The following is a 24,883-nucleotide window of genomic DNA, read 5'->3' as shown; positions in this document are numbered from 1 at the left end:
AACTGTGGACACGACTCAATGATTACATGGCTATGGTGGAGATAATTAAGGGGGGGTGGACTGTCTATGAGTTTGTACGCTGAATGTGAAAGGGCTCAACTCGGCAACTAAACGCTCATTGGTGAATAGAGTATTTCAGAGGGGGGATGCACGTCCTCTTTTTGCAGGAAACTAGGTTCTCGCAGGGGATGAAAGGAATGTTCCATGTGGTCTTGTTGGACAGGTGTATTGGGCATCAGACGACTCCCAGAAGGGTGGGGTGTGGATCCTCTTGCACAGTTGGCTGAGGATGGAGCAGATACTGATGGGGAAAAGTGGCGATGGCGGAACAATGTTGGTCTCAGTACTCATTAAGTTGGTTGTGTGCCTTAATTTTACAATGATGTAGGCCCCTAATCAAGGAAAATTTCGATTTTTGAGGGTCACAATTGCGAAGGTGGCAAGGGAATGTGAAGAGCACATAATAGTTATGGGGGACCTTACTATGTGGGCAAACCCATTCCTGGACATGCCAGTTCCTGGTGTAGATGGTGGCGGGGCTCCCCTGCTGGTTGTGATGGATTACAGGCCTGTCTGAATGCTCATGCTGTGGGACAGTGCCCTTGAGAGTGAGATATCTCTGGTGAGTTGGTCGCATCATGACAGGATTTTTATTTTTATTTTTATTTTGCATTTATTTTTCACATTTATAAAGTGCACAAAACAGCCTTTGTGCATCGTGGCGCTGTTACAATCAAGGCTTACTTAGTTACATGACAACAAAAGATGGGGAAAAACATAAGGCAGCCTGTAAGAGATTTGTGGTTACAGTAAACCCCATCCAGGACAGGTGGCATTGAGGAGTGTGAGATAAACACAGAAAGGGGAATATGATATGTACGTAGCTGAATGGCTAGCAAACTTTAAAAGTATAGCGCAAGCAGGGCTATTTAAAGAGCGTGTCCTTATGTGCTTTCCGGAAGGCAGTGTGGGATGTCTGGTTCCTGAGGGTGATTGGTAGGGCGTTTCATTGTTTAGGAGCAATGAAGGGGAAGCTTTGGCCCTTTTAACAGTGGGGATGATCAACTGGTTGGCATAGTTCAATCTTTGTGGTCTGGCAGAGTTAGTTCTGGCAATTTTATCTGAAAGATAAACGGGGGCTGTGGGGGCGAGGCGTTTGTGAGTTATGGCAAGCATCTTGAATATGATGCACTCTTTGATGGGGAGCCAGTGGGCATCGCATCTGGCCTGGGAGATGTGCTCTTTTTTGTGAATATTTAGGGCAGCCCTGAGCACATTGTTTTGAATGACTCGGAGTCTGTGCAGGTTCTTGGAGGATGTGCCAGCAAAGAGAACGTTGCAATAATCATGTTTTGCTCCAATAGTGGCTCTAGCTATTGAGAGGCAGTTTGGTTTAGACAGGAATGGCTTCACTGAATTAATCAGTTTAATTGTGAAGGAAGCCGAGGAGGCAATGGCACTGACCTGGGGTGTCATGGAGAGTGTGGAGTCGAGGTATACCCCCAGAGACTTTACTGAAGGTGAGACAGTGATTACAGTATTGTCTATTGTAAATTAGCTGTATTTATTATCGAGTTTGCTGAGAGTTTCACTAGGGCCAACTATGAGCATTTCTGTTTTATCCCCATTGAGGCAGAGCACGGTGGCTGCCATACCGGCTTGGATGGTTGAGTAAAATAGGTTCAGTGTCTTGGCAACTTGTTCATAAGATCCAGAAAGAGGAAGAAGGACCTGAGTGTCGCATCAAGTTTGTCAAAAAGTGGTTTGGTGAAAATATTGTACAGGGTAGGTGATGTGCAGGAGGCTTGGGGGACACTGCAGTGGATGGTGGTGGGTGTTTCACAGGCCTGATCAGAGAATACTTTCATGGCTCTCCCCTCAAGGAAGGAGGTGATCAAGTTTGTGGCTCGAGGTGAGAATTGTGCTGACTTCGTGAGATGTCTGCAGAGGATCTTGTGATCCACGAGATCAAATGCTGCAGATAAATCAAGAAGGAGGAGGAGAGTGGGTTTGCCTTTATCCATTATCTCCAAAAGTTGTTTTTTTAGATCCAGTAGGGCAGATTCTGTTCGATGACCCGGGCGAAAGCCTGATTGCCTCTTTCCTAAAATGCCATTGGATTCAAGGAAATTCTGGATTTGGGTATAGGATGCTTTATCGAGGATGTTCAACAGAAATGGTACCGTGGTAATGGGACGGTAGTTGTTGAGGGAGGAGGGGTCAAGGGTAGGCTTTTTCAAGTGCGGGCGAACCCAAGCTTCTTTAAGGCAAGATGGGACAATTCCTGACGCAAAGGAAACATATATGAAAGCTGTCAGAAAAGGTGCAAGGGTGTCAGTACATTCTTTTATGATTTTGGCTGGGCAGATATCCCCTTTACAGCTAAATGGTTTTAGGTGTTTTAGCAAGGCTACAACTTCAGATTCAGAGACACCCCTGAAGGAGAATAGGTTTTTGTCCTGTTGGAGTGTGTTTTTCGTGGGCGAAGAAGGGAGGTCAGACTTAACCAGGGCTTTATGGTGTGCTTGAATCTCTGTCTTGAGCAAGGCTGATTGGATATTTACGCACCAGGCTTCATTTTTAACAATGTCTTGTGCACTGGTGGCAGGAGTGGTTAGTTCTCTAACGATGATGAACATTTCTTTAGATTCAGATGTGGCTTTCGATATTCTGGTATTATATGAGTTGGCTTTAGCTGTGATAATAGCTTTTTTGTAAGGATTTGATAGTTTTTCTAATTCATCCTTGAGGGAATCCTGTGGATGGTTTTGCCATTTAGTGAATGCTTTGCGTTTGAGGGTGCGTAGTTCCCGGAGATCAGAGGTGAACCAAGAGTTTGCATGCTTTTACACTTTGGCTCTTTATTGTTCAAGTGGTGCTATGGTGTCGATTGCTGATTTAAGGATGCTGTTGTAAGATTCTGCTAAAAACACTGGATCTTTAGAGAAGGGAGGCTTGAAGCATGGACCTTCTAGAAAAGGCAATAGCTTGATTTTGGTAAGTTTGCGTGCACTCCTGGATAGTAAGGGTGGTGCGGGAGTGCTGAGTTTGGTAGGATAAGGGGTGAGTATGGTGAAGTGAATGATGTGGTGTTCATTCCAGGGGCAAGGGGTGTTAGAGCTAATGGCTGCAGAGCAGTAAGGTCCACAACCCAGTCCAGGGTGTGTCCTTTGGAGTGTGTGGGGTCAGTAATACATTGCACAAACCCCATATCTTGAAGTTCTTTGGTAAGAGCTTTGGCTTGTTTGTCCTTGGGGTCATTGAGTCCCAGGTTGAGGTCTCCCAGTAGGATAGTTTTTATAGTAATTTTTAGGTTCTCAGCTAAGAGATGCAGTAAGCTTTCCTGAAATTCTATAGATGAGCCCGGGCGTCGGTAGACAGTGTGGATGGTGATTGTGCAATTAGGGGAGAGTTTTATAGCTAAGGAATCTGTGTTCCCTGCCAGTTTGGAGTTTACTTGTCTGAGGGACAATGACTCCTTGACAATGATGGCTACTCCTCCCCCTTTCATAAGTATTCTGTCCTGCTGGTGGATTGTATACCCTGGTGGCAGAGCTAGGGTGATGGAGTGTCCTGCGGCCTCACAGAGCCATGATTCAGTAATGGCTAGTATGTCTAGGCCAAGGTTAATGAGGAGCTCACGGACCTTGGTGGGGTGGGCAGGGAGCAAGCGGGCATTTATGAGGGAATATTGAAGTGGGCAGGGGAGGCTATGGGGGCTATGCTTAGAGGTGTGAGGGCTATGATTAGAGGTGTGAGGGCCGATAGGTGCTTAGGGTTGAGAAGTGGTGGCAACTGGAAGGTTAACGCGGATTGTGTGGTGGATGGCGTGAGGTGGGTGACCCTTGTGTCTGGCCAGTTTCTTCTCCTGTTGCAACGTGGGCCCAACAGGGATGTATTTTTGTGGATATGGGGTCTAAGGGGTAGGCAGTTGGATCAGGTTAAGGTAGGGTGACTGAGCGAGGTGGGGCTGAGAAACGTGAGGACCGGCCGCCCAGCATGAGGTTCCTGAGTTCAGTAGACCTTGAGCAGACCTGGCGCTGTATTGGTTTGGTACGGGCTCTGAGCATGGTGAATCTGCGGGCCAGGAAGCCAGGGGCCTCTCTCCATTGTATGAGAGGTGGATTGGGTGAGCTAGATATTGCATGTGGGAGGTGTTTTCTGCGCTCAATATCGAATAAGCCATGTCACAGGGGGAGGTCTGGTGGGCGTGTTGAGTTGGGCTAGGCGACAGCAGGCAGCAGTAACTGGAAAACAGTGCAGCGGGTAGGCTGCAGTACATGATAAACAGTGCTAGATGCAGGCAACTGAGGTTAACCAATCGTGCTAATTTCACGGTGAGGTTTTCACTTTGAAAGGCTATGCAGAGTATTAGTCATGTGTAGATGCAGCATATGATACTTTTTAGGAACAATAAAGAGTAAAAACAATCAATAGGACGACTTATTATCAAGCATCGACATTTCATAAAGGAGTAGTGCGAGCCGTAGTGCACTCAAATGGATTATTAAGAGTGTTACTATTCGGCACCACAAAATAGGCATGAGAGCTGGGCAAACCATAGTACGGTACAGAGGAGTCACAAATCAAAGTCCTAGTAACACGGCTGCATTTCACATTAAAGCAGAGTGGCATGTAAGGTGGTCATAGAGGAAAGCAATGCGGTACTGACAACTAGGCAATTAACCTCTGAGCTGAGGCTGCGATGGGGGGAAGCAAGTAGGCAGCAACTCAGTGTAGGAGGGACTTCAAGCAATACAATAGACTAGCCAAGCAAAGTATCATTAGGCAAGGTTATTTACACATGCAGCTGGACAAGGAAGTTTGGTTAGGGTGGGTATTGCGCACTGCAACCATGGAATGCCGGACAACAGAAATTGAATTTAGCACCTCTGCGGATCAAAGTGTCGAGAGGATTAACGTATATGAGTGGCAGCGAGGTCTGTCAATGGATCACTGGAGCAAGGCAGTTTATGGAGGGAGAAAGAGTTTATGAGCGTTTCTGTGGTCCTCCCAGCTCCGGACAGGCTCGCGACAAAAGCCTTATCTGTCTGCCTTTGCCGGGGGCCAGTTTACGTCTGCCGGTCATAGTGATTGGCGAAAGGCCCAACAGGCAGCTAATAGGATGAGACCTGAAGCTGTCCAGGCAATGTAGGGCACGAACAAGCCTGGTTTCAATCAGCGGCCATTTTAGCTGCTTCCACGTGAAATACTTCTCTGCAGAAACACGTGGTGTGTCTGGGAATACGGCAGAGCCCTGCTCGATGCAGCGGGCTGGATCTAAATAGTAGGAGTAATAAGATATCACAGATGTTGATATCTCGTAGCGGTTCGTTACCTGCAATGAGAGGATAGCTGTGAGGGTTTACCTATGGATGGCAAGTGCCGGCTGGTGTCGTGTGCTGCTCCTGCAGCTAATGTCACTGGATCTATCATGGCAGGGGTTGACTGCCCGACACTCCTTGTTGCATTGTAATTAATCGCTGTGGAAGGACCCGGTGTTTAGGGGGACTCTGAGGTGGCTATTCAGGAATTTTTTCTTGTTAATGATATGTGGGAGGTTGAAATGGCTACTGTCTGGGATGCTGCCAAAGTGACATGGAGGGGTCGGTTGATCAGGGAAGGGGGCCAAACGAAAAGGGAGAGAACCTTACTCAAAACTATGTTACGTCTGGAAATTGGTGTGCTGGAAAAGGAACATAAAGACATTGGGAGCAGGATGGAGGGGCTGGTGGAGCAGGCGAGGGGTAAAAGGGTGGATCTGTCGCTCTTGGAGGAGGGTAAGGTTGTACAGAAGCTTCTGTTTCTACTGCAGAGGTATTATGAGATAAGGGGATAAGGCTGATGCATTGTTGGCTGCCCGCCTTTGAAGACAACGAGCCAAAAGATGGATAACGGCAGTGCGGGGCACTGATGGGCGAGTGGAAAAGACTTCTGAAGGTCCCATGTGTTAATATCCCCGCAAAAATATTGCCATACAAAAATATTGTCAAATTGTTGCAGTGATATTAAGGCATGGAACCTGCATGGGACACCCCTGCAACCCCTGTATTATTTTAAAAGGAGCATGGCCCCCACCCGCAACCCCTGCTCCCAAACAAAACCTAATATTATCCCCACTAAAAATATCACCTATGCCCGTTCCCGACGACCAAATATACGGCGATATTTTTGGTGGGGATAATATTACCTGATACCCTTCTGAAGGGATTGTGGATGGATTTGCTTCCTTTTATGAGGGGTTGTATATGGGTGAGGGGGGTTGACCCTGGAGACCTGGAGGCCTACCTGTATGGGGTCTCTCTCCCAGTTCTGATTCCCAAGAAGGTGGCCAGTGTGGACGCTCCAATAACAGGGGAGGAGGTTTTAGATGCTATTCGCAGGCTGCAGCTAGCTAAGGCCCCGTTAGAGGACGGATAAACGCTGGGTCTCTAAATATCGTTCAGTTTGTTCCTTGTCCTTTACTTGACCAAGTTGTTTAGCAACATCCTGTCATTGGGGCAAGCGCCCAGATCCTATGTGAGGGCCCTCATCTCTGTGATCCCTAAGGAAGGTAAGGATCCTCTTCTTTGCACTTCCTATAGACCTATTCCTCTTCTTAATATGGATGCGAAGATGTTCACTCGGGTCCTCGCTTCTAGGCTGGATACGCATATGCCTCGACTTGTCCATTCGAATCAGGTGGGGTGCCAGGGGGCGGATACAATGAGAAAACATTACACCTCATGGATTTGGCAAGGGGTGAGGTGGGGAATTCTACGTTGCTTTCAATTGATGCAGAGAAGGCATTCAACAGGGTCGACTGGACTTTCCTTAAGGCGGTTTTGTCCAAGTTTGGTTTTGGGAGTAGGGTCTTGAATGGGATTATGGCATTGTACTCGGGGCCGATGGCGTGCGTGTCAGCAAATGGACAGTTTTGTCCCGCTGGTTTGGTTTGGCCCGGTGTAGGAGACAGGTTTGCTGCCTTTCACCTCTGCTTTTTGCTCTTTCTCTGGCACCACTGGCCCAGAGGTTGAGGGAAGATCCATGAGTGGAAGGCATAAAAGTGGGGGAGGTGGAGTGCAAGCTGGGGTTGTATGCACATGATATTTTGTTGCCTCGTGGGAACCCGCAGGGAACGGTGCTGGCAGAACGAATTGGCCAGTATGGGAAGTTCTCAGGGTTCAAAATTAACAGGGATAAATCTATTTTGTTTCCCTTTGGCAGGGGGGGTGATGTTTCATGTTGGGATATTGGCGGACTGGACCATTTTGAAATGGAGGTGCGGGAGAGCCAGTTCTGCTTATGAATTCCAGGGTTTGTATGAGGTTAATTACCCCCGTCTGATTGAAAGGTTTTATAAGGACTTGGTGAAATGGGAACAACTCACCATCTCGTGGATGGGACGTCCAAATGCTATCAAGATGAATTTCCTTCCCAGATGGATTTTTCTATTTCAGATGCTTCCCATGAGGCTATGTTTAGAGAAGTGAAGGGATGTCTAATAAAGTTCTTATGGCAAGGGAAGAAAGCACAGGTGGCAAATTATATTTTGGTGCTTCCAAAGTGGGGTGGGTTTCCCCATTCTATATGTGCATTATAAGGCAGCTCTGCTTCTGGTCATGGTACCCCACTTGAGTGGAAAGGTGGAGCATCAGTGGGTTGGTTTGAATAAATATCACCAGCAACGTTCGGGGAATGGTTGTGGGTGCTGTGGAATCGGATTCTGCGTAGGATAAGGGAACATCCCATTCTTGCTACCTTGTGGACTATTTGGCGCAAGGGGCCTGAGATGCAGGGGGTTACAACTTGGCCCTCCCCGTTGAGTCACTTGGGGACTCTGGGATAAGGGACTATATTCCTAACTTGGAGAAGTTGCAGGGTTTGTTTGAGGTGGGTTAGGAGTGGGTTGGACAGTTATGGAAGAGGGGGCTGTCTGTCCCCCTACTGGAATTGGAGGAGGCGGTAGTAATTGGGCCTTTTTCTGTATTTTCCTATCTGCAGCTGAAGGGAGTGATTGTGATTGTTCTTTTTGAAAATGTTTTATATCACGCTTAATACCGTAGCTGGTTTCTAAGCGCCAGCCTGGGATTTGAACCTGTGTTGCTATGCGTTGTCTTGCTTCCAAGACAAACGTGTTGCCCCTGAGCTATCCTTATGGCAATGTTTGGAAGGGACAGGTGCAAAGGTATCTTACTCTGACGGAGAACGTCCTCGACTCTCAGACAGAGATGAAGGGTTTGATTTCCTTGCTGTACGGAGCCCTGATAGAGGTGGGTAAGGGGAGTATGGGCAGACTGTGGGTTTGTGCGGAAAGGGGCTTGGGTGTAGGATTGGTTGGGTGCTGTGCATAGGTTGTGTTGTAGGGGATTTAAGGTGTTGATTGATTGTCAGTATAAGCTCCACGCTATACAATTGTTGCATAGATAACAATACGACGCAGTGCACCTCTCCAGGATGTTTCAGGGCAGAGTCCACTCTGCTGGCACTAGTGTGGTGTGTGGACAGATTATTGGCATATCTGATGGGGGTGTGATAAAGTACAGGTTTTTTGGGATGAGGTGCTTGGATGGATAAAAAAGGTTGATGGCATCTTGCGGGTATCAGTTACTATTATCCCCACCAAAAATATCGCCGTATATATGGTCGGGAACAGCCATAGGCGATATTTTTAGAGGGGATAATATTAGGGTTTTTTGGGAGCAGGGGTTGCGGGGGTGCCCCCGATCCTTGTAAAATAATACAGGGGTTGCAGGGGTGTCCCCCGCAGGTTCCATGCCTTAATATCACTGCAAAAATATGGAGATATTTTTGTTTGGCGATATTTTTGCAGGGATATTAACACATGGAACCATCTTGCGGGTACGGACGCTGTTGCTTGTGCTGTTCAGCCTGGAAGAGATTGGGGGAGAGTATCAGGGATTAGCTCATATGGCACATTGTTTACTCTTGGCGGCAAGGGCATACCTGGCAATGCAGTGGAAAAGGCTAGAGTTACCACATAACATGGAGTAGGTCAATACGGCTAAGAATATTTACGCGATGGAAAGGATCACAGCGGCCATCCATGGACACAGGGTGTGTATTGAGACAGAATGGATTGGGCCCCTCCATGCTGTGGAGGTGACCTATGGGCCGGTTCTGGGCTTCACCGTTTGGGGCATGTTGTGGTTGTGGCTTACTGTCTGCCTTCCCTTTGTTTCTTTCTTTTCCTCTTTGCATGTGGTATTGTTCCTTTGCTCATCTGCTCAGATATCGCACAGCAGTTTGTCTTGAGGTTCCTATGGGTCCGGAGGTGTTTGTTGCCTATACCTGGGGGCTATGGTGTGGGGAGTTAGAGGAAGCAGAGGGAAGAGGAGAGCTGCAGTGGGCTTTCATGTTTATTTATGGTGATTGGTGTGGTTTTAACTGCTGCTCTTATTTTCCTTTTTTGAGAAATGCTAAAAAAAAGGTTAAATTAAAAGGAAGTAGTAAAAGTAGAAAACTAGTAGTTTCTTTTGCTTTTCTTAGTGATGGTCAGTCAGGGGTGGTTCTGGTGTGCTGGAGTTGAGAGTTGCAATCCAATGGAAGCAAATCAGAATGGTCATTGATGGGATATATTTGGTGCTTGTGGCTGGTCAATAGAATCGAGGTGAAGATTTTGGGAGGAAAGGGCTTTCTGTCTATGTTGATGCACCAGAGTGAATGTCTTTGATTGAGATGCAATGTATTGCTAAAGGGCCTGAGACATGAGGGTAGCCCCTGGAGTCAGTGGCATGTGCTAGTTACAGAGGGTTCTACATATGTTTAGAATGTGTTGAAAGAACTTTTCATTTGAAAATGTTCTGGTTTTTGGTTTAGGCAGTCTAGCATTATGCTTTGCTTTGTCTCTGAGCAACGTTATTCTTTTCATAATTTGCTTTAGGTTTGAATATCTTGAACAGGTAGGCACACATTTCTTTTAGGTCATACATACCTGTCACGCTGCAAACCATAGATCTCTTGGTCAAACCATTTATTGAGCTTCCTTTCAATTAACCAGTTGACCAATGGTTTAGGAAGACGCAGTTGGGTGAAGCTCTTGAAGCGAGTTAATGACAATGTGTCAAAGGGATAGCCATGATCAGAAAGGCGGCTCAGCAACCAACCACCTCTTCTGGTGCTGATGTATACCTGCAATATACAAATTAAAATAATTAAACCATGCCCTCCTTCTCATGTTCTTACAAACTAAAGTTGATTACTTTAGGCATTATTTATTTAAAGTGGTGCAGTCATCAGCTGTATATGGTACCTTCACAATCTATCAACAACAGGGAAGAATGCAATAAAAGGTATTCAGAAGTGGCAAACAATCTCTTTGGATGCTGGTACTCAGCAAAGTAAGTTGCTTTTTTATTTTTTCTTTCCTTGACTTTTGAGCTCTTTCTAATTTCAACATTTTTACTTGAGAAGCGTCAATGGCCTTTGTTGGGATAGGCACCGCAGTATTAATGGACCTTTATTGGGCCTGTGGGTCCAGCGCATCCATGAAACTTCCCCCAAATTGGGGAGTATTATGCTCCATGGTACAGATAAGCATGCCCCCGTTGGTAGTGCCCCAGAGCGACTTGCACATTTCAGACTTCCCAAAAATGTAAACACATTTGCGAAAAAGATCCCTAGAGGCCAAACGAACAAAACAAGGGAACAATTATACCTCCAAAATTATGGAAAGTGTGCTTCATGAAATTCCATGGGAGCACAGATTGTTTAGCAGGATGGAGATGTTCTTTGTCTCCCTGACCCCGGGGTGCAGACACATACCAATGCTAAATGGTTGCAGATCATCAGGTGGGAGCTGCTACAAACAATTAATTCCATGGTGAAGGGCTTCAATGCAATAAAGGAGGAGCTAAGGGCCAAAAGACTGATGACCCTCCAAAATAGGTATTTCCTGGACCTAATAACAGCCATGAAAGGCGGAGTTTGCACAAATATTGCTGAATCTTGCTGTACTTATAGACCTGAACCCTCAAAGAAGCCATAACACTACTGACCGACCTTCAAATGAAAATGATTGAGGAGGTAGAAGAAATAGGGAATGATGATTGGTTAACATGTCTGTTCTCCTGGATCACTTCCTGGTTGGCTAATGCATTCAAGGTACGAATAGCTATATCAGTACTGATGCTACTGGGATTCTGCACACTGAGAATTAATATCAGCCAATGCAAGAAGACAGCTGAAAAGGTGGTGGGAATGAAGACTGTGATAAATATGGACACCAGAGTACATGTGTACACACAAACAACTTACAACCTACCTCATCTGGATTTGAAGCAAAGTCCTATTACGTGGGGCATTGGGTATTCTTCTACATGACCTGCAGTGTGGACAAACACATAAAACATTCTGGTGACCTGAGGTGGGGGTGACAAAGATATGGACCCCCAAAGGATTTCACTGGGGAGAGGGACCTCAAAGAAATGTGTTTGAGATGATCTCGGCTAGAGGGGACAAGGTCGAGAGACAGATGTATGTGTCATCTGTAGCATCGTCCCCTCCCCCATCTCCATATCGAAGGAACGAATGGAGAGCATCATTCATGGAGCCTTTTCCACTTCCATCACCATATAATGAAAGTAAAAGGCGGTATTTGCTCAGACAACCCTACCAGCCTTGTCCTGAAGTAATCAGAGAAGAAGTGGACTTGCATAATCAAGAAGAACTGAATCTGGTGTGATCAGGGTGCCGAAAGAAATAACATTCTTATTGAAGCTGACAAGCGTAGATGCATTGGACACAAAGCAGACATACACCCACCTTGAAGCTACGCAAACAATAGGTTAAACTGCACTTAGACATGTATAATATGCTTGTACTCAGTAGGTTAGAAAACATAAACACTCTATACACTGAAACGCAAGACACACAACAAATACACATAAAAGCCTGCTTAAGATATAAAAGGAGCAGCAAGAATGAGTTGCCATATAAAACAAAATGGACGACAAGGCTACAGTCAAATTAATGGAAGACACTGGGGGAGAAGCAGAGCCTGCAAGCAGAGCAGACCTGCTGAATTAGCTAAAATCATGGGGCCAAGCAACACAGAGGCCAGCTGCCCAACCCCTGCCAGGGTTAAAGTGGAAGGGGGAGCTTTGTGCCGTCACCAAAGTGAACGGAAGATAATACCACGGGCGAACACATTTCTCTTAGGAAAAAACCAACTCATCGAACAACCAGATGCTTATTAATTAAGGATACAGCATTGAAGGGAAATAGCTTGACCAAGTTTCCAGAGAACACAAAGGGTAAAAACACCTATAAACAAATGGATGTAAATCCCAGTAAAATGAGAGCAGAATGATACAAAACATGGTCTTGACTAACGTGACCAAGAGTTGAAAACAGTGTCTATTCATTAAGGCATGATACAGAATGCACCTGCCAGCAACTCCTTAAAGCTTCTAGGAAATACGATATGGGACGAGTTTAAAGCTGGAAGACCTGACTCTGTCCTAGAGAATTAGAGATGGTTGTTTTAATTGGGGAAATGGCCTCTCAATGCCTCTCCCCCCACTGGTACGGTTACTCATGTGTTGATGACCCACCAACTAATCAAAGCTAGTAAAGTTCACGCCAACCAATTCTTAGCCTCAATTCACAATATCTCATAAGTAAACACATCAGACAATCCTAAGGTAAAGAAATTACATGTATTCTCTTTTATCAATTTGGAGGTGGTCCCAGGTAGAGCCATCAGATAAAGGATAGCCAATGAAAAGACTTAACTCTATACCTTCTATACGTATACCATTCCCTTAACCAGTGCCAATACCTCATAGGTTCTTGTAACCAAGATTGTGACGTGGCGTCAATGATGACATATTTTCTGTTTTTAAACCATTATCATGCTTGACAAAGTGGAGAACTCTGAGTATTTGTTGCTTATGGCTGTCATTGCTTTATATGACTGATAATAAAACAGGCAAGGTTTTGGATTCCCCACCCCTCCAGTACATAGAGTTAGGGTAAGTAGAATCAGGTGACATCACCATTAGAGATTTAACATTGCCATTAACACTGATGAAATCAGATGAAATCAGATGGGGTGCCATCGCTGGAACTTTGGCCCTAGCGACAATGCAAGAAGTCACAGCACATGACCTGTAGCCCCATTTTAGCTCAACTTTAAACTTACACCTGCTCTTTCTCAGCCAACCTTTCCTCCTTCCATTCCACCAACCTACCTACACTGACCCTCTTGGGCTGCACACTTCCTTCATTATTTTTACTTGCCTATTTCTTCTATCTCCGACCTGCGTCTTGACTTCCCTTCATTCCTCCCTGTTCTTGCTCATTTCCTCTTCTTCCCTTGATCCTTCAGCCACAACCTGGTTTATTATTATTATCATTATTATTATTATTATTATTATTATTATTATTATTATGGCCCAATCTGCGGTAAGCAACAGAGCTCTTTCCAAGGCATAGAGGGATGAACATGGTGAGACAAGCAGAGATATATGGGAGGGAGGAACTAACAACGGTGGGGCGGGGGTGGGCAATTTAGCAACAAGGGATTTACAAGAAAACCAGGTTACATAGCAAGTGTAGGGTGTGTGTACCTTGGTTTTAGGGAGGAGCCATTTTGTTAAGTGGAGAGTCTTGAGCTTGAGGGTCTAACTCATACATCACTATCCCTCTCCATATCACCCTCCATTCCCTCGGCAGCCAAAAACTCAATGCTCCCTTTTTCCCAGGAACTTCAATCTCAGCTATCCCCTTTTCATACCATACAACACCTGCTCATCATCTACACCTCCTATCACTTTTCATTTGGTCTTTGGAACGCACAATCCCTCTGCAACAGGTCTTCCTACATCACTGACTTTTTCAATTCTTTTCACCCTCAACTTTCACATCTTGATATCACAGAAATCTGGCTATGCCTCCTGTCACTGCAACACTAGCTGCTCTCCACACTAATGCTGCCACCTTCTCACATTCTTCCTGACTCTGTTGGCAAGGGTGGTGGTGTGGGTTGTGTATCAATAAGGTCATCACAACTGTTCCCCTATATTGACACCCTGGTCCTCATCTCTTCTTCCCCAACCTGAACTTCTCCTTTAGTCACTTCCTACCAAAATCAACATTGTCATGCTGGTGGACTTTAACCTTCCCAACCCCTCTACAGCCCCGCCCACCTTGAACCTAACTCCTTCAGATCTGACCTCTCTTTCTACTACTTCCATTACTAGCCTACCCACTCCAGTGGGAGCTCTCTTGACCTTGTCTTTCCCTCTAATTTGCTCTCGCCCTTGTACCCTCTACTTACTGCTCTCTCTCTCTCTCTAATGGCTACACTGTTCACTTTACTATCTCAGTCCCTCCACCCTGTACTACTTCTCTCTCTCTTCAATGACCAAGAGGAAATTTGGCAGGACACATTTACACTTGCCTTGTGATGTGAAGGCCACTTTCCTGTCTCTCTTCCCTATTCATGCTTGTTACACTGACTATGATTTTTCTGACTTTCACTGTGCACTTATGACTCCTTGTGAACAACACTATCCTGCTTGCACATTCACACCTTCCCGTCCCCATCCTCAGACCTAGATCATCTTGGAGATCCAGACCCTTAAAACAAGTGTGTGTCATGACCTACAACACTGGCGCAAACCACAGATCCTCCATGCTGCTCCTAGATTTTCCTTGCTACCCTCTCCTCTGCACTGGACTCTGCCAAATCCTCCTGCTTCACAAACATAATTGTTTCCCATTGCAATTATCCCATCAACCTTTAATCAACCATCCAAGTGTTGGTCACACTTGCCAAGCCAATATCCATCACCTCCTTCCTTTCTGCTGATGACTTTCCTTACCAATTGTCCTCTAAAATGTTTGCAATTCATGACACACTCCCAGCTGTCCTCTCATTCCCTTTCCCACACTTCTTCTGTTCATCACCTCTCCCCCTACTCTTTTTACTGGCAACTACTTCTCCCATATCTCTCCTACTGAATTAGCACCCATCCTCCTCAGGCAGCACCAACCCAATTTGTGATCCTATAGACCTACTTGATCCTTACATGACCAAAGGCTTAGTCTCAATCACCTGCCCTTATCTCTCTGAGCTCTTTCACCTTTGTCGCTCCATCAGACTGTTCACTGCCTTATTCATATCTGCAACCTGCTACCCTTTTTGAAGAAGCCCTATCCTGATACATAAATCCCAGTGAACTATTGCCCAGTTTCCCTCCTTCTCCCTAATTAAAAAGTCCTTTAACGAGTGGCCTTCAAACCAGTCATTAAGTACCTTGAGGATAATGACCTTGGAGATCCATTTCAATATGACTTCAGTAGAAAGCACTCTACCAAGACTGCACTAATGCATGTTTCAAGCTTTCTCTCTGATGTTCACCACTCCAAATTCTCTTTTAAATTCCTCCTTTTGAACATCTCTGCTGCATTTGGTTCTGCTGACCATTCATCTCTCCTCCTTACTCTGCGGGATTTTGGGTTCTGCAAACCTGCTGTTGCCTATATCGCTTCCTACCTGGAAGATCACACCTTTAAAATCTCTGGAAATTCAGAAACCTCTGACCCCCACATCTTTCTGTGTCGGCGTGCCTCAAGGATCAGTCCTTGGACCTCTTCTGTTCACCCTGTATAACTCTGCCCTGGGAAGACTTATTCCATCCCCTGGCTTTCAATATTGCCTCTTTGCTGATGGCACTCAAATGTTTATTTTATGTATCCCTCCTTCCCAGTCATCTCTGAATGAATTACTAACTAATCCTTTGAAATCTGTCACTGGATGGCTTTCGTATACCTCATGCTTAATTCTCCAGAAATTGAAGTAATCTTTTTCCCGACTTCCAGTCCCATCCCTACATTTTCCTTCCCACCTGACCTTCTTGCTCCCTCTCCAAGGCTCACAATTGTGGGGTCCTCTTTGATAGCAACTTCAGACTGTAATGATCCATCACTAACAATGGCTCTGATGCTCAAATTAACCTTCTCACCATCTGTCCTTTTCTTACCACTCTACATAAACTCTAATCTATGCCCTTGTTCTGCAAACCAGACTACTGCTGTAGTCTACTCCTTGGCCTTTCTCTCTACTCCTTGTAACCAAAGGGCCTACTCACGGATTTACAATAGTCTTACTGCAACTTGGTCCGGTACTATTAGCGCCGGAACGCAAGTTGCAGTAATGCTGTTAATGCCCATTTTTCTCCACAAGTCCATGGAACTCTATGGGACATTTTCAGCGCATTCACCCCCAGCTCAAAGCTGGAGGTGAGTTCTCCAACCTTCCCCAAAACTCAGGATGGGGCAGAGTGGTAATGTGGCGGTAATAGCATTACTGCAACATTCCTACAGATCCGCCCAACCCATGATGAGGCCCAAAGTTCTCAACTTCACTAACCACACTCTCTGCAACCTATCCACATTGGTCCACTCACTATCTCATTACATCTGCTCCTTCTCTGCACTCAACCTCAGTGCCCCATTCCTTCCCTGCCTCCTCTCACTTCAGCTCTTTCTCCCTGGTTTCCCCTCTACTTTGGAGCCAGCTGCACATCAAAAACAAAGCCAGCGCAACTGTGAATCTCTTCAATCTAAGCTTAAAAAGACTATCTTTCTAAAGAGGGTGCTCTGCTGGGCCCATCCTCACCCTCCCCGCCTGATCCCGGCACCCTCTCCAGTACCACGTGATAATGCAATGTTGTATATTTATACATCCCTCCTCTCTAGTTTGAAGCACTTGCCTCCTAGGTTAATGTTACGTTTGTAATCACCTGTTTGTTTTTGTTTCTTTTGATTTGTCCGTGGTTTATGTTACACTTTGTTCACTCCCTCATAAACTGGCTCACAACTTGCTCTCATTTTTGTGCTATTGTACAGGCACCCTTCCGGGGAATGCCCCCGCCTCTGTAAATGTGTTATTACAAGTCATTTCTAATTGTAAATGACCTCCCTGTTCTTCATACAAATACAAATCAAAATGACTTTTGACCCTGACAATATCACAGAAAATCATAACAATATTAATAATAATGTCAACTCCTACTAAGCATGGTAAACATTGCTTTTATTTTGACAAAATGTAGGTATTTAATTTGGCAACCTCAGAAGAGTAGGATATACCTGGTTTCAATCCGTTAACTGTCGTTTGCAGACAGATTTCCAAGTGAGTGCCTTACCTGATATAACATGTTACTAGCAATCTCTCTAGAAAATACATCACTCATTTAAAAAATCAACTACGTTTAAGCATAATACAAGGAAAAATACATGAAAGAATATAAAATTAGGTTTAGTTATAATATATGTGTAGTGTATTGCTGTTATGATATGTCGGCTTGCTTCTCAACATTCTGGTAAGTGGTATTTGTTATATGTTGGCTTTTTTTTAATTCTGTTTTTTTATCTCTTTCTCTCCACCTGATCTTGGATTCTTCTTTTGGTTTGGTGCCTGGTTTGGTGGACTGGCTTCTGTGTAGGACCCGGGCTTCGATTGGCTTGTGTTTGTGTGCTGTTTTTTGCATTGTTGAACCGGATAAACTCAGGCCTCTAGGACTCTTGGATTCCCCTTCGTTTTGAAACCTTTTGTAGATTGTTCTTGTTTCCCTGTCGTCTGGATTGCCCTGCTACAAAGGATTCCTCTTCTGCCTTCCTGCACCTGGATGCTCGGTGACCCCGATTGTCACCTGGCCTCTTCTACATGGCTCTCCCCTTCCTATAGGTTTGCCCTTGTGCAAGCAAGGTTAGCTCCTTGCAGGCTTTTGGGACTTGTTGCACAGGACATCCCGATACACTCAGGGTGGCACCCTGACCTATGGACTGTTACTATTTGCTTAACAGGAAAAGCCGTGATTAGAAGCATCAGAGATCAGGTAGGTGCACGGTCATTGGAATTCTGTCAACAAGGTTGGGGCTTAGCTGTCCCGGGAGTAATTACTGTGTGTTTTTACTTGCAGGTGGCCAATAGCTGTCGAGTCCCTCTTCACCTGATCGACTGTTGGAATCTATATTTCAACATTCCACTGTCATATAAGGAGAAAGGTATTTTGCCTACAGACGCTGTATATTGGTTTGGCTTTCCCTCTGGTATTAGTCGGAATCTGACAGTAGACCTCCTTGCTTGAGACTCGAATTCATCACTAGAAGGATAGAGGAGTTCTGGAAGACTGTGAAAATGGGTTTCTTGCCACAATTAACTGAATCGGGCCTGCTCCTCTTTGCAATATCATACAGGACAATTATTAATGCTTATAGATATAGGTTAAACATACATCTGATTTCTCAACCAAGTTGAACTTTCCATAGTTTTCCTGATGTCTGGTGGTACAGAGGACACTACCAATATGCCTCAACTGGGTCCTTACCTGCTTTTGCAGATGAAAGATGAGTTTCCGAATGTTCCTCGATTGGTGATCCTAATTTGAGTGATTAAAGGCTGGCTGCAGGCTCTGGATAGAGTGTGGCCTTTCAGGTAAGGCTGTGCAGTCAGTCAAATGGTCAGGTATGCGTCTGTCCTGTAGATCTCCTCCCTCTTTTTTAACCACTGTGTAGGGTGATGTATGTTTTGATTTGTGAGTGTCAAGTATGTACTCATATATGTATTGCGTGTTAACACATACTGCAAAGAAATAGGTGCTCATTGATCAAGAAGGCGAGGAGCAGGGACATTGGGGAGAAGAGGCACAGTGAAAATGGGAGTGCATAATGCTGGAGTATTTGGAGGTGGGAAATTTCAAGAGGAGTTGATCCGTGGAACTAAGTTCTTTGAATGGGGTGTAAGGTTGTACACCGTCTTCGAGGATAGCAGGAGCAGAATCATGAAGGCATTTCTATATCAAGCTAAGCAGCTTGAAAACATTGTCAAAGTATTGATCTACATTTCGAACCTTTGGAGCTACACACTGGCACTATTTATGTCAGCAAGAGCCTCATATAAAAACCTACATAGAAATGAGAACATGCAACAAAATATGGGGAACATAAGAGTTAACACCTTGTCCTATGTTGAATTTGTAATTTACGCAAGTGCTTAGAAGCACTGTACACAATATAGATTATAACGTACAGGACTATAGTGCTTGGAAGTGCATTGCACTATACACTATACAGAACCATAGCATGTAGATGTGTACATTGACTCAGTCACAATGCTTGCTCAGAATTGAACAATGTGCAACATTTAGTCTATCTGCTATATTTGGCTTTTCTCTTAGAGAAATTGTTTTCCATTCTGAAGGAGCACAACGTTAAACAAAAGGGGCATTAACAGAAACAGTAGATTGAAATCCTTGCAATGCACATGTAATGACTACCCAAGGGATATTTACAGTTAGCTTTGTATACTGCACACATGATTGCACCATGTGACCAAGCAAAACAGCACGTGCGGAATGTGATTAAGCCTGCAGATCCCTCACTAAACCCATGCTAAAGCCTCCTCCCAGGTGGCCAGGGAAAGGCAGATGCTTCCTGATCCTGACCTTGGGGTGGTTTTCAGTGGGAGGATCACCTGGGAGGAGAAAAGGCCAAGGTAACTGAGAGGAATCCGTGGGGTGAGACACAGTATTTGCCTTCCTCTAAGGAAGACATATCACAGATGCCAAAGTATATAATGGTTTATTGTCATAATAATTTGTATATTCCACAAGTTGGACATCCTTCTTTGGGTAAACATAATCCACAACCCTTTGGTGTAAAGAGAAATAAAATCCCTTCTGAAACCAGAGGAACTCGGATAAATTAAGTCTCCGCTAACAGCAAAAAATGTAGTGAAAGGATTTATGTGAATAATACGTCTGAATTTTAAATAACTTTATTCCTCCTACCAATCAAGCCCCATGACTAATCCTTATAGCACTTCTTTAGAACATGCTGTGAAAAACAGAAAACACTAACTTCAAGTCTCATAATCCCGTAAATACTGGGACAAGGAAGAGTGCTGAAGAGGATCAATGCAGGAGTGATCAACTAATTGATGTAAATTACCCACACATGAGGGAGACTGGGAGGCTTAAAAGGCACCCTCATGTGCAGGTAATCAGGAGAAGAGAAACAGAGGCCAAAATAGAGAGTAAACGAGGAGAGTAGTGTGAGCAGAAGGAGCAGTGCAGACCGTGTATGTACCTGAGGTCGGGACTGGAGAAGGAAGATGGTGAGACTGCTGGAGAGCCAGAGACTGTGGCTGGTCCAGAAAGGGTCTGTGTCTCCAGATGTCCCAGTTGCACAGGTCATGCAGTGGGAAGCATGCCGAGGGAACGCTGGACCTTTGAAGGCTCATTCTGCAGAGGCTACACAGCAGAAGGTGAAGTCGGTGAGGGACGTTTTCCCTCTGGAGAGGTCTCTGGTGGCTGGTGTGCACCAGGACCTCTCAGGAGCCAGGAAGGCTCCAGCAACAAGTGGCACGGGCTAAGGCGGAACAAGACATAGTGTTCGCCGGGTCACTGGGAGCCAGAGCAGCGGTATACCCTCAACCACAGAGAGGATCAGAGGCATGCAACCTACCCAGTGAGTTCACAGTGTGAAAGTGACTCTGGGACGCTCCGATACCACTCGCGTGGTACAGACAAACAGTTTCACTCGCGTATGAGTGAAAGAAGAGTTATCAATGTTTTTGAATACTGAACTTTTACAAAGCAGTGAAAGTAGCGAGTGACTATAGAAATTGGGCATGTGAGTTTATGGGAAGTCCAACAAACTGGGGAGGCAACAGTGTTAAAAGCTAATGCCTACAACTATAACCCAAGCCAAGAGAATTTAAAGCATAAGCAATAGAAGTCCAACATATATTGCCAAAGACAAAAGAGGAGTAACAGAAGACCCCAAGGTTGTGAAGTCTGTTATTCATGTTTGATGAACTTTATAACAACAGCTTATATAAACACACATTGCCAAAGCCAAGAACGAAGCAAAACAAATCTGTATCCTTGTTAATATTTGCTTTTTGGTGCAGTGGAGAAACAACGGTGGCAAAGAGTCTTCCCTTCTGAAGAAGGTTATTCAGAGGGAGAGAAGCATAATTTGCAGAGGAATCTTAGAGAGCACAAAGGTGAATCTTGTTTCCCTGAAAGGTTGATTAAAGTTGAATGCTGCTAGCCAAAGAACATTGTGAAGTTGTTGCAAAGTTGTTCAAGTTAAATGTTACCAGTGATGCACATTCTATTTTTTAAGATTATTTTGAAGTTCATTCTTATGCAAGGAAGAGAAAGAACACTCTATTTTGAAGTATAGGAAGTTTCTATGGTCTAGTGGAAGTTACAAATTACTGTGGTCAAACCTTATTACCAACCAGGACTTTCTTATTTTCTTTTGAACTGTGGAACAAGAACCCTGGTTGAATCTAGGGAAGGGATATTCACCCAGATCATAAGCCAGGACTGGGGTCACACTAAAGGTTCAATTGTGATGTGTTTTGTTGTGTTGAACTGCCATGTATTTCCTTAGTGATTTGTTGAATGTATAAGTGCGTGGCACAGATATCCTTAGTTTGAGTGTTTCCGTATTTTAAGCAGAGAAATCCTTGTTAGGGTAGGGACAGTGAGGTGTTTATTCAACCCTTTTGATTTTATAAAATGGGACATTTTGAGTCTGGCCCACATTTCTGACACCTCACAGGAAGCAGCCCGACCATTATGGCAAATAATATATTGTTTTTTTTAAGAAAGGGGTGACTATATAAACATCTCATTAAATGATGGATAACTAAAACAAGCACATTTCTAAAACAAAGGTAGTTGATTAAAATAGGAAATTGAGATTGTTTTCATTACAAAGGAGAGCAAAAGGCCCAAAACATATATAAACTCAAAACAACCCCTCTGCCTCACATAAAGATGAAATATAAACAAGAGATTAATCATGAGGGGTTCCCAAATGGGAATATAAATGCCACCACAGATACTGATAGGTACACATAGACACAGAGAGCACAGAACACATACACAGGGAAAGGTGCCAACAACAGGCCTGCAGCAGGCTATAGGTGGAAGGGGGCAGGGGTTAAGATCATAGAGTTCAGTGCACAGCCGTCTACAGACAAGCATGCATGGGTTGTTCGTATGGTGGGCAGCCAAAATGAGCCACAAAACCTATACTCTGACAGATCCATTGCACAATATCTGAGATGTTACATACATTGCATTGGGTACTCTTAATTTATGGTGGAATGACTGCATGGATGGCCCTATAATAGATGTGATGTTAGAGCGACTTTGCTACAACTGTTGTAGTTAGCTGAAATATGCCTTTGATCAGGCAGCAAGGTGTTTCTTTTAATGACCAAAGCTTAATTTGCCAGCCTATTTTAGATGTTTGATAAACTGTGATTTCATAATTTATAAAGCTTAAGATTGAAGAATTCGCTGTGTGTAAAGGAAGCATAATCATTTAGTTTTAAAGACCTGAACAAGCCATTATCTCATGTGATAGAGAGCTACTCTGTCAAAGAAACTAATGCCAGTTTTAAGAGAATGTTTTTGATATAGAAGAAATGAAGGTGTATTTGCCACTGAATGACACCATACATGGGCACACATGAAATGATTAAAGTATTCAAGTGGAGAGAAACCTTTATATTGTCTAAATAAAACTTGATTTCTCCTTAAACAGAACAGAGTATGTGCAGGCCTGTAAAGAATGCATTGCTAATCAAATTTAGACACAGAGAGAATCACAGCAAAACTGTCATAACTGAAATTCAGCCAGAAGTGACTACAGAGGCAAGAGAGACACCCTGCACCTTTTCAGAGAATAAGACAATGCTCCACTGACATAAGGATACTGCAGCAAAATCAGGTGGGGATTTGGCCCACTAACTTGTCGAGAACCAGGCCGACAGCCGGGATGTGCACCAAAACACCTGGAAAGATGTGTTGTTTTACCAGGAGATCTAGCAGGGATGGGGAGATGAGAAACGGTTTTCTAAAGCCTGCAATGCGCTGGCCTGCTATATTTTGGGCTGTTAGAAGTCTTTTAGTTTGATAAGCAGGGATGATAGCATAGAAGGAGTTGCCATGGTCACGGTATGAAATGACAGGAAGCTGACAACAGCTGTATTTTTAGCTTGCGGTATGACGGCAAGAATTTTCTTGAGTGATGTGAGATTGAAGCTTCATTATTTGACCACTACTGCAATGTGAGTTCATGCTGAGGTCAGCGCCCAAGTTGATACCTTTTGTATTTTGTCATTAGTGGAAATGTTGGCAAGAGTGCCAAAAAAGTCATAGGGCAACGGGTGAGGTTAGGGTCATGTAGACATATCACAGTTTCCTCGCGATTTGGTTTCAAGCTGCTCATACACACCCACATTGCAAGGTTGAATAGCTCTCTTGACAAGCCAAACCAGAGATTCTCAACACTGGGTAACCACAGATAGAGTTGCGTGTAATCTCTTTATGAGTGGAATTTAATGTAGTGATTGTGAATTTGGTCTATGAGTGGTTTCAGAAAAATGTCAAATAAAAGTTGTGAGGGGATGAAGCCCTGTGGAGATCCATAAGGTATGGGGGAGCAAAAAGAGATTAAGTCACCTAGTCACACTCACTGTTGCCAGTTTGTCAAGAAAACTTCAAATCAACTCATGATAGCCCCAAATAAACCAATGATTTGCTCTATCCTCACCAAGAATCATGACTGTCTGACAGTTGAAGCAGGATGAGCATTGTCATTTCACTGTCATCTGCAGAGAATGGCATTCCAGACATTTGTCATTTCAGAGTCAGTTCTATGGGCCTCATCACGAGTTTGGCGGTAATGCAGCGTTTTTCCCGTCAAGCGTTATTAGTGCTAACGCCAAGCCACCTGGCGGATAGACCGCCAGATCACGAGTTTGCATGCACGCGCACAGGGACATGGCGGTAGCGCAAATAGCGCTCAACGTAAAAAAGGCACAAGAACCCGTAAATTCAGTGCACCGTCCACTTCCACCATACCGCGCTAATAGCGCGTGCTATTAAAACGCAGGAAACGCCTCACCACCGGAACGGCAAATAAAGCTATGCCCATTTTGGAAATCACAATCCATCGGATATCACAGGCCCTGCAAGCAATCCACCCCTGGGAAGAGTGAAATATGTCACAGGAGCGCACTAGGGGCAAGTCAGCACTGGACAGGTTCAGGAAACCTAAATTCAGTGACCAGGAGCTGGCCGCACTGGTGGATGAGGCAGAGATCCACCATGATGAACTACAGCAGCGCAAGACAAGTGGGCAGCGTTGTGCACAGATCTGGCAGAACATTAGCCAGAGGGTGTCTGCAGTGGGGCGTGTGCCACAGGATGGCGAGGACTGTCGCAAGCGCCTCAATGACTTGCGTGTCAGACTACGCGGCATACTCTCACAGCACAGGAGTGCAAGCAGGGGCACTGGAGGAGGGCCACCACCTGAACTCACACCCTGGGAGGAGAAGATGACTGCGCTAATCGACATGGGCACCAAAGAGGGAATAGGTGGAGCGGAGGCTGGCACTGGTATCCAGCCAGCTGCAGGTGAGTCCCACCCCAAATGCATGCATCTGAAAGTACCACACATGCAGACCCTGAGTGCATGAATATGTATTAAATGTGTGTGAGGCACTGCAGACACCCATAACTGAGCCCTTGAACCATTGAACCATAGTGCACCCTATAGTCCGCTGCACGTGCACTGCATCAAAACAAGGGGCAGAGGACAAACATCCATTGCCATAGGACAGCTACATAGAGTGTGAGTGTGCATGAATAATCCCTGAGGACCATGTGCATGGTGCATCCCCATCCCGCATGTGATGATGGCACACAAACATATCCGTGCAGTGTTCCTCTACACTCCACCAATCACTACATGGGGATTGAACAAAATGCAAGTGCGATGCATAATCGCTACTGCCTACAATCCCACTTGATGGCATGAACTGCCTGAATTAATGTAGGCT

At 44.8% G+C, this 24,883-nt stretch overlaps 1 protein-coding gene across 1 annotated transcript in view; it reads right to left on the bottom strand.

Moving 5' to 3' along the window:
* Positions 1 to 24,883, bottom strand: part of LOC138534995 (dimethylaniline monooxygenase [N-oxide-forming] 2-like) — a 584,153-nt gene that overhangs the window by 325,834 nt on the left and 233,436 nt on the right. Inside the window, exon 5 of the mRNA XM_069641261.1 lies at positions 9,935 to 10,131. Within this exon, the coding sequence (XP_069497362.1) occupies positions 9,935 to 10,131 (197 nt within the window). The remainder of the gene's footprint in view (positions 1 to 9,934; positions 10,132 to 24,883) is intronic.

The sequence above is a fragment of the Ambystoma mexicanum genome, chromosome 1q (genome assembly GCF_040938575.1).
Source record: "Ambystoma mexicanum isolate Mex_15411 chromosome 1q, UKY_AmexF1_1, whole genome shotgun sequence".
Lineage (NCBI taxonomy): Eukaryota > Metazoa > Chordata > Amphibia > Caudata > Ambystomatidae > Ambystoma > Ambystoma mexicanum.
Note: the sequence above shows the minus strand (reverse complement) of the source record. Positions and strands in the feature narration are given on the sequence as shown.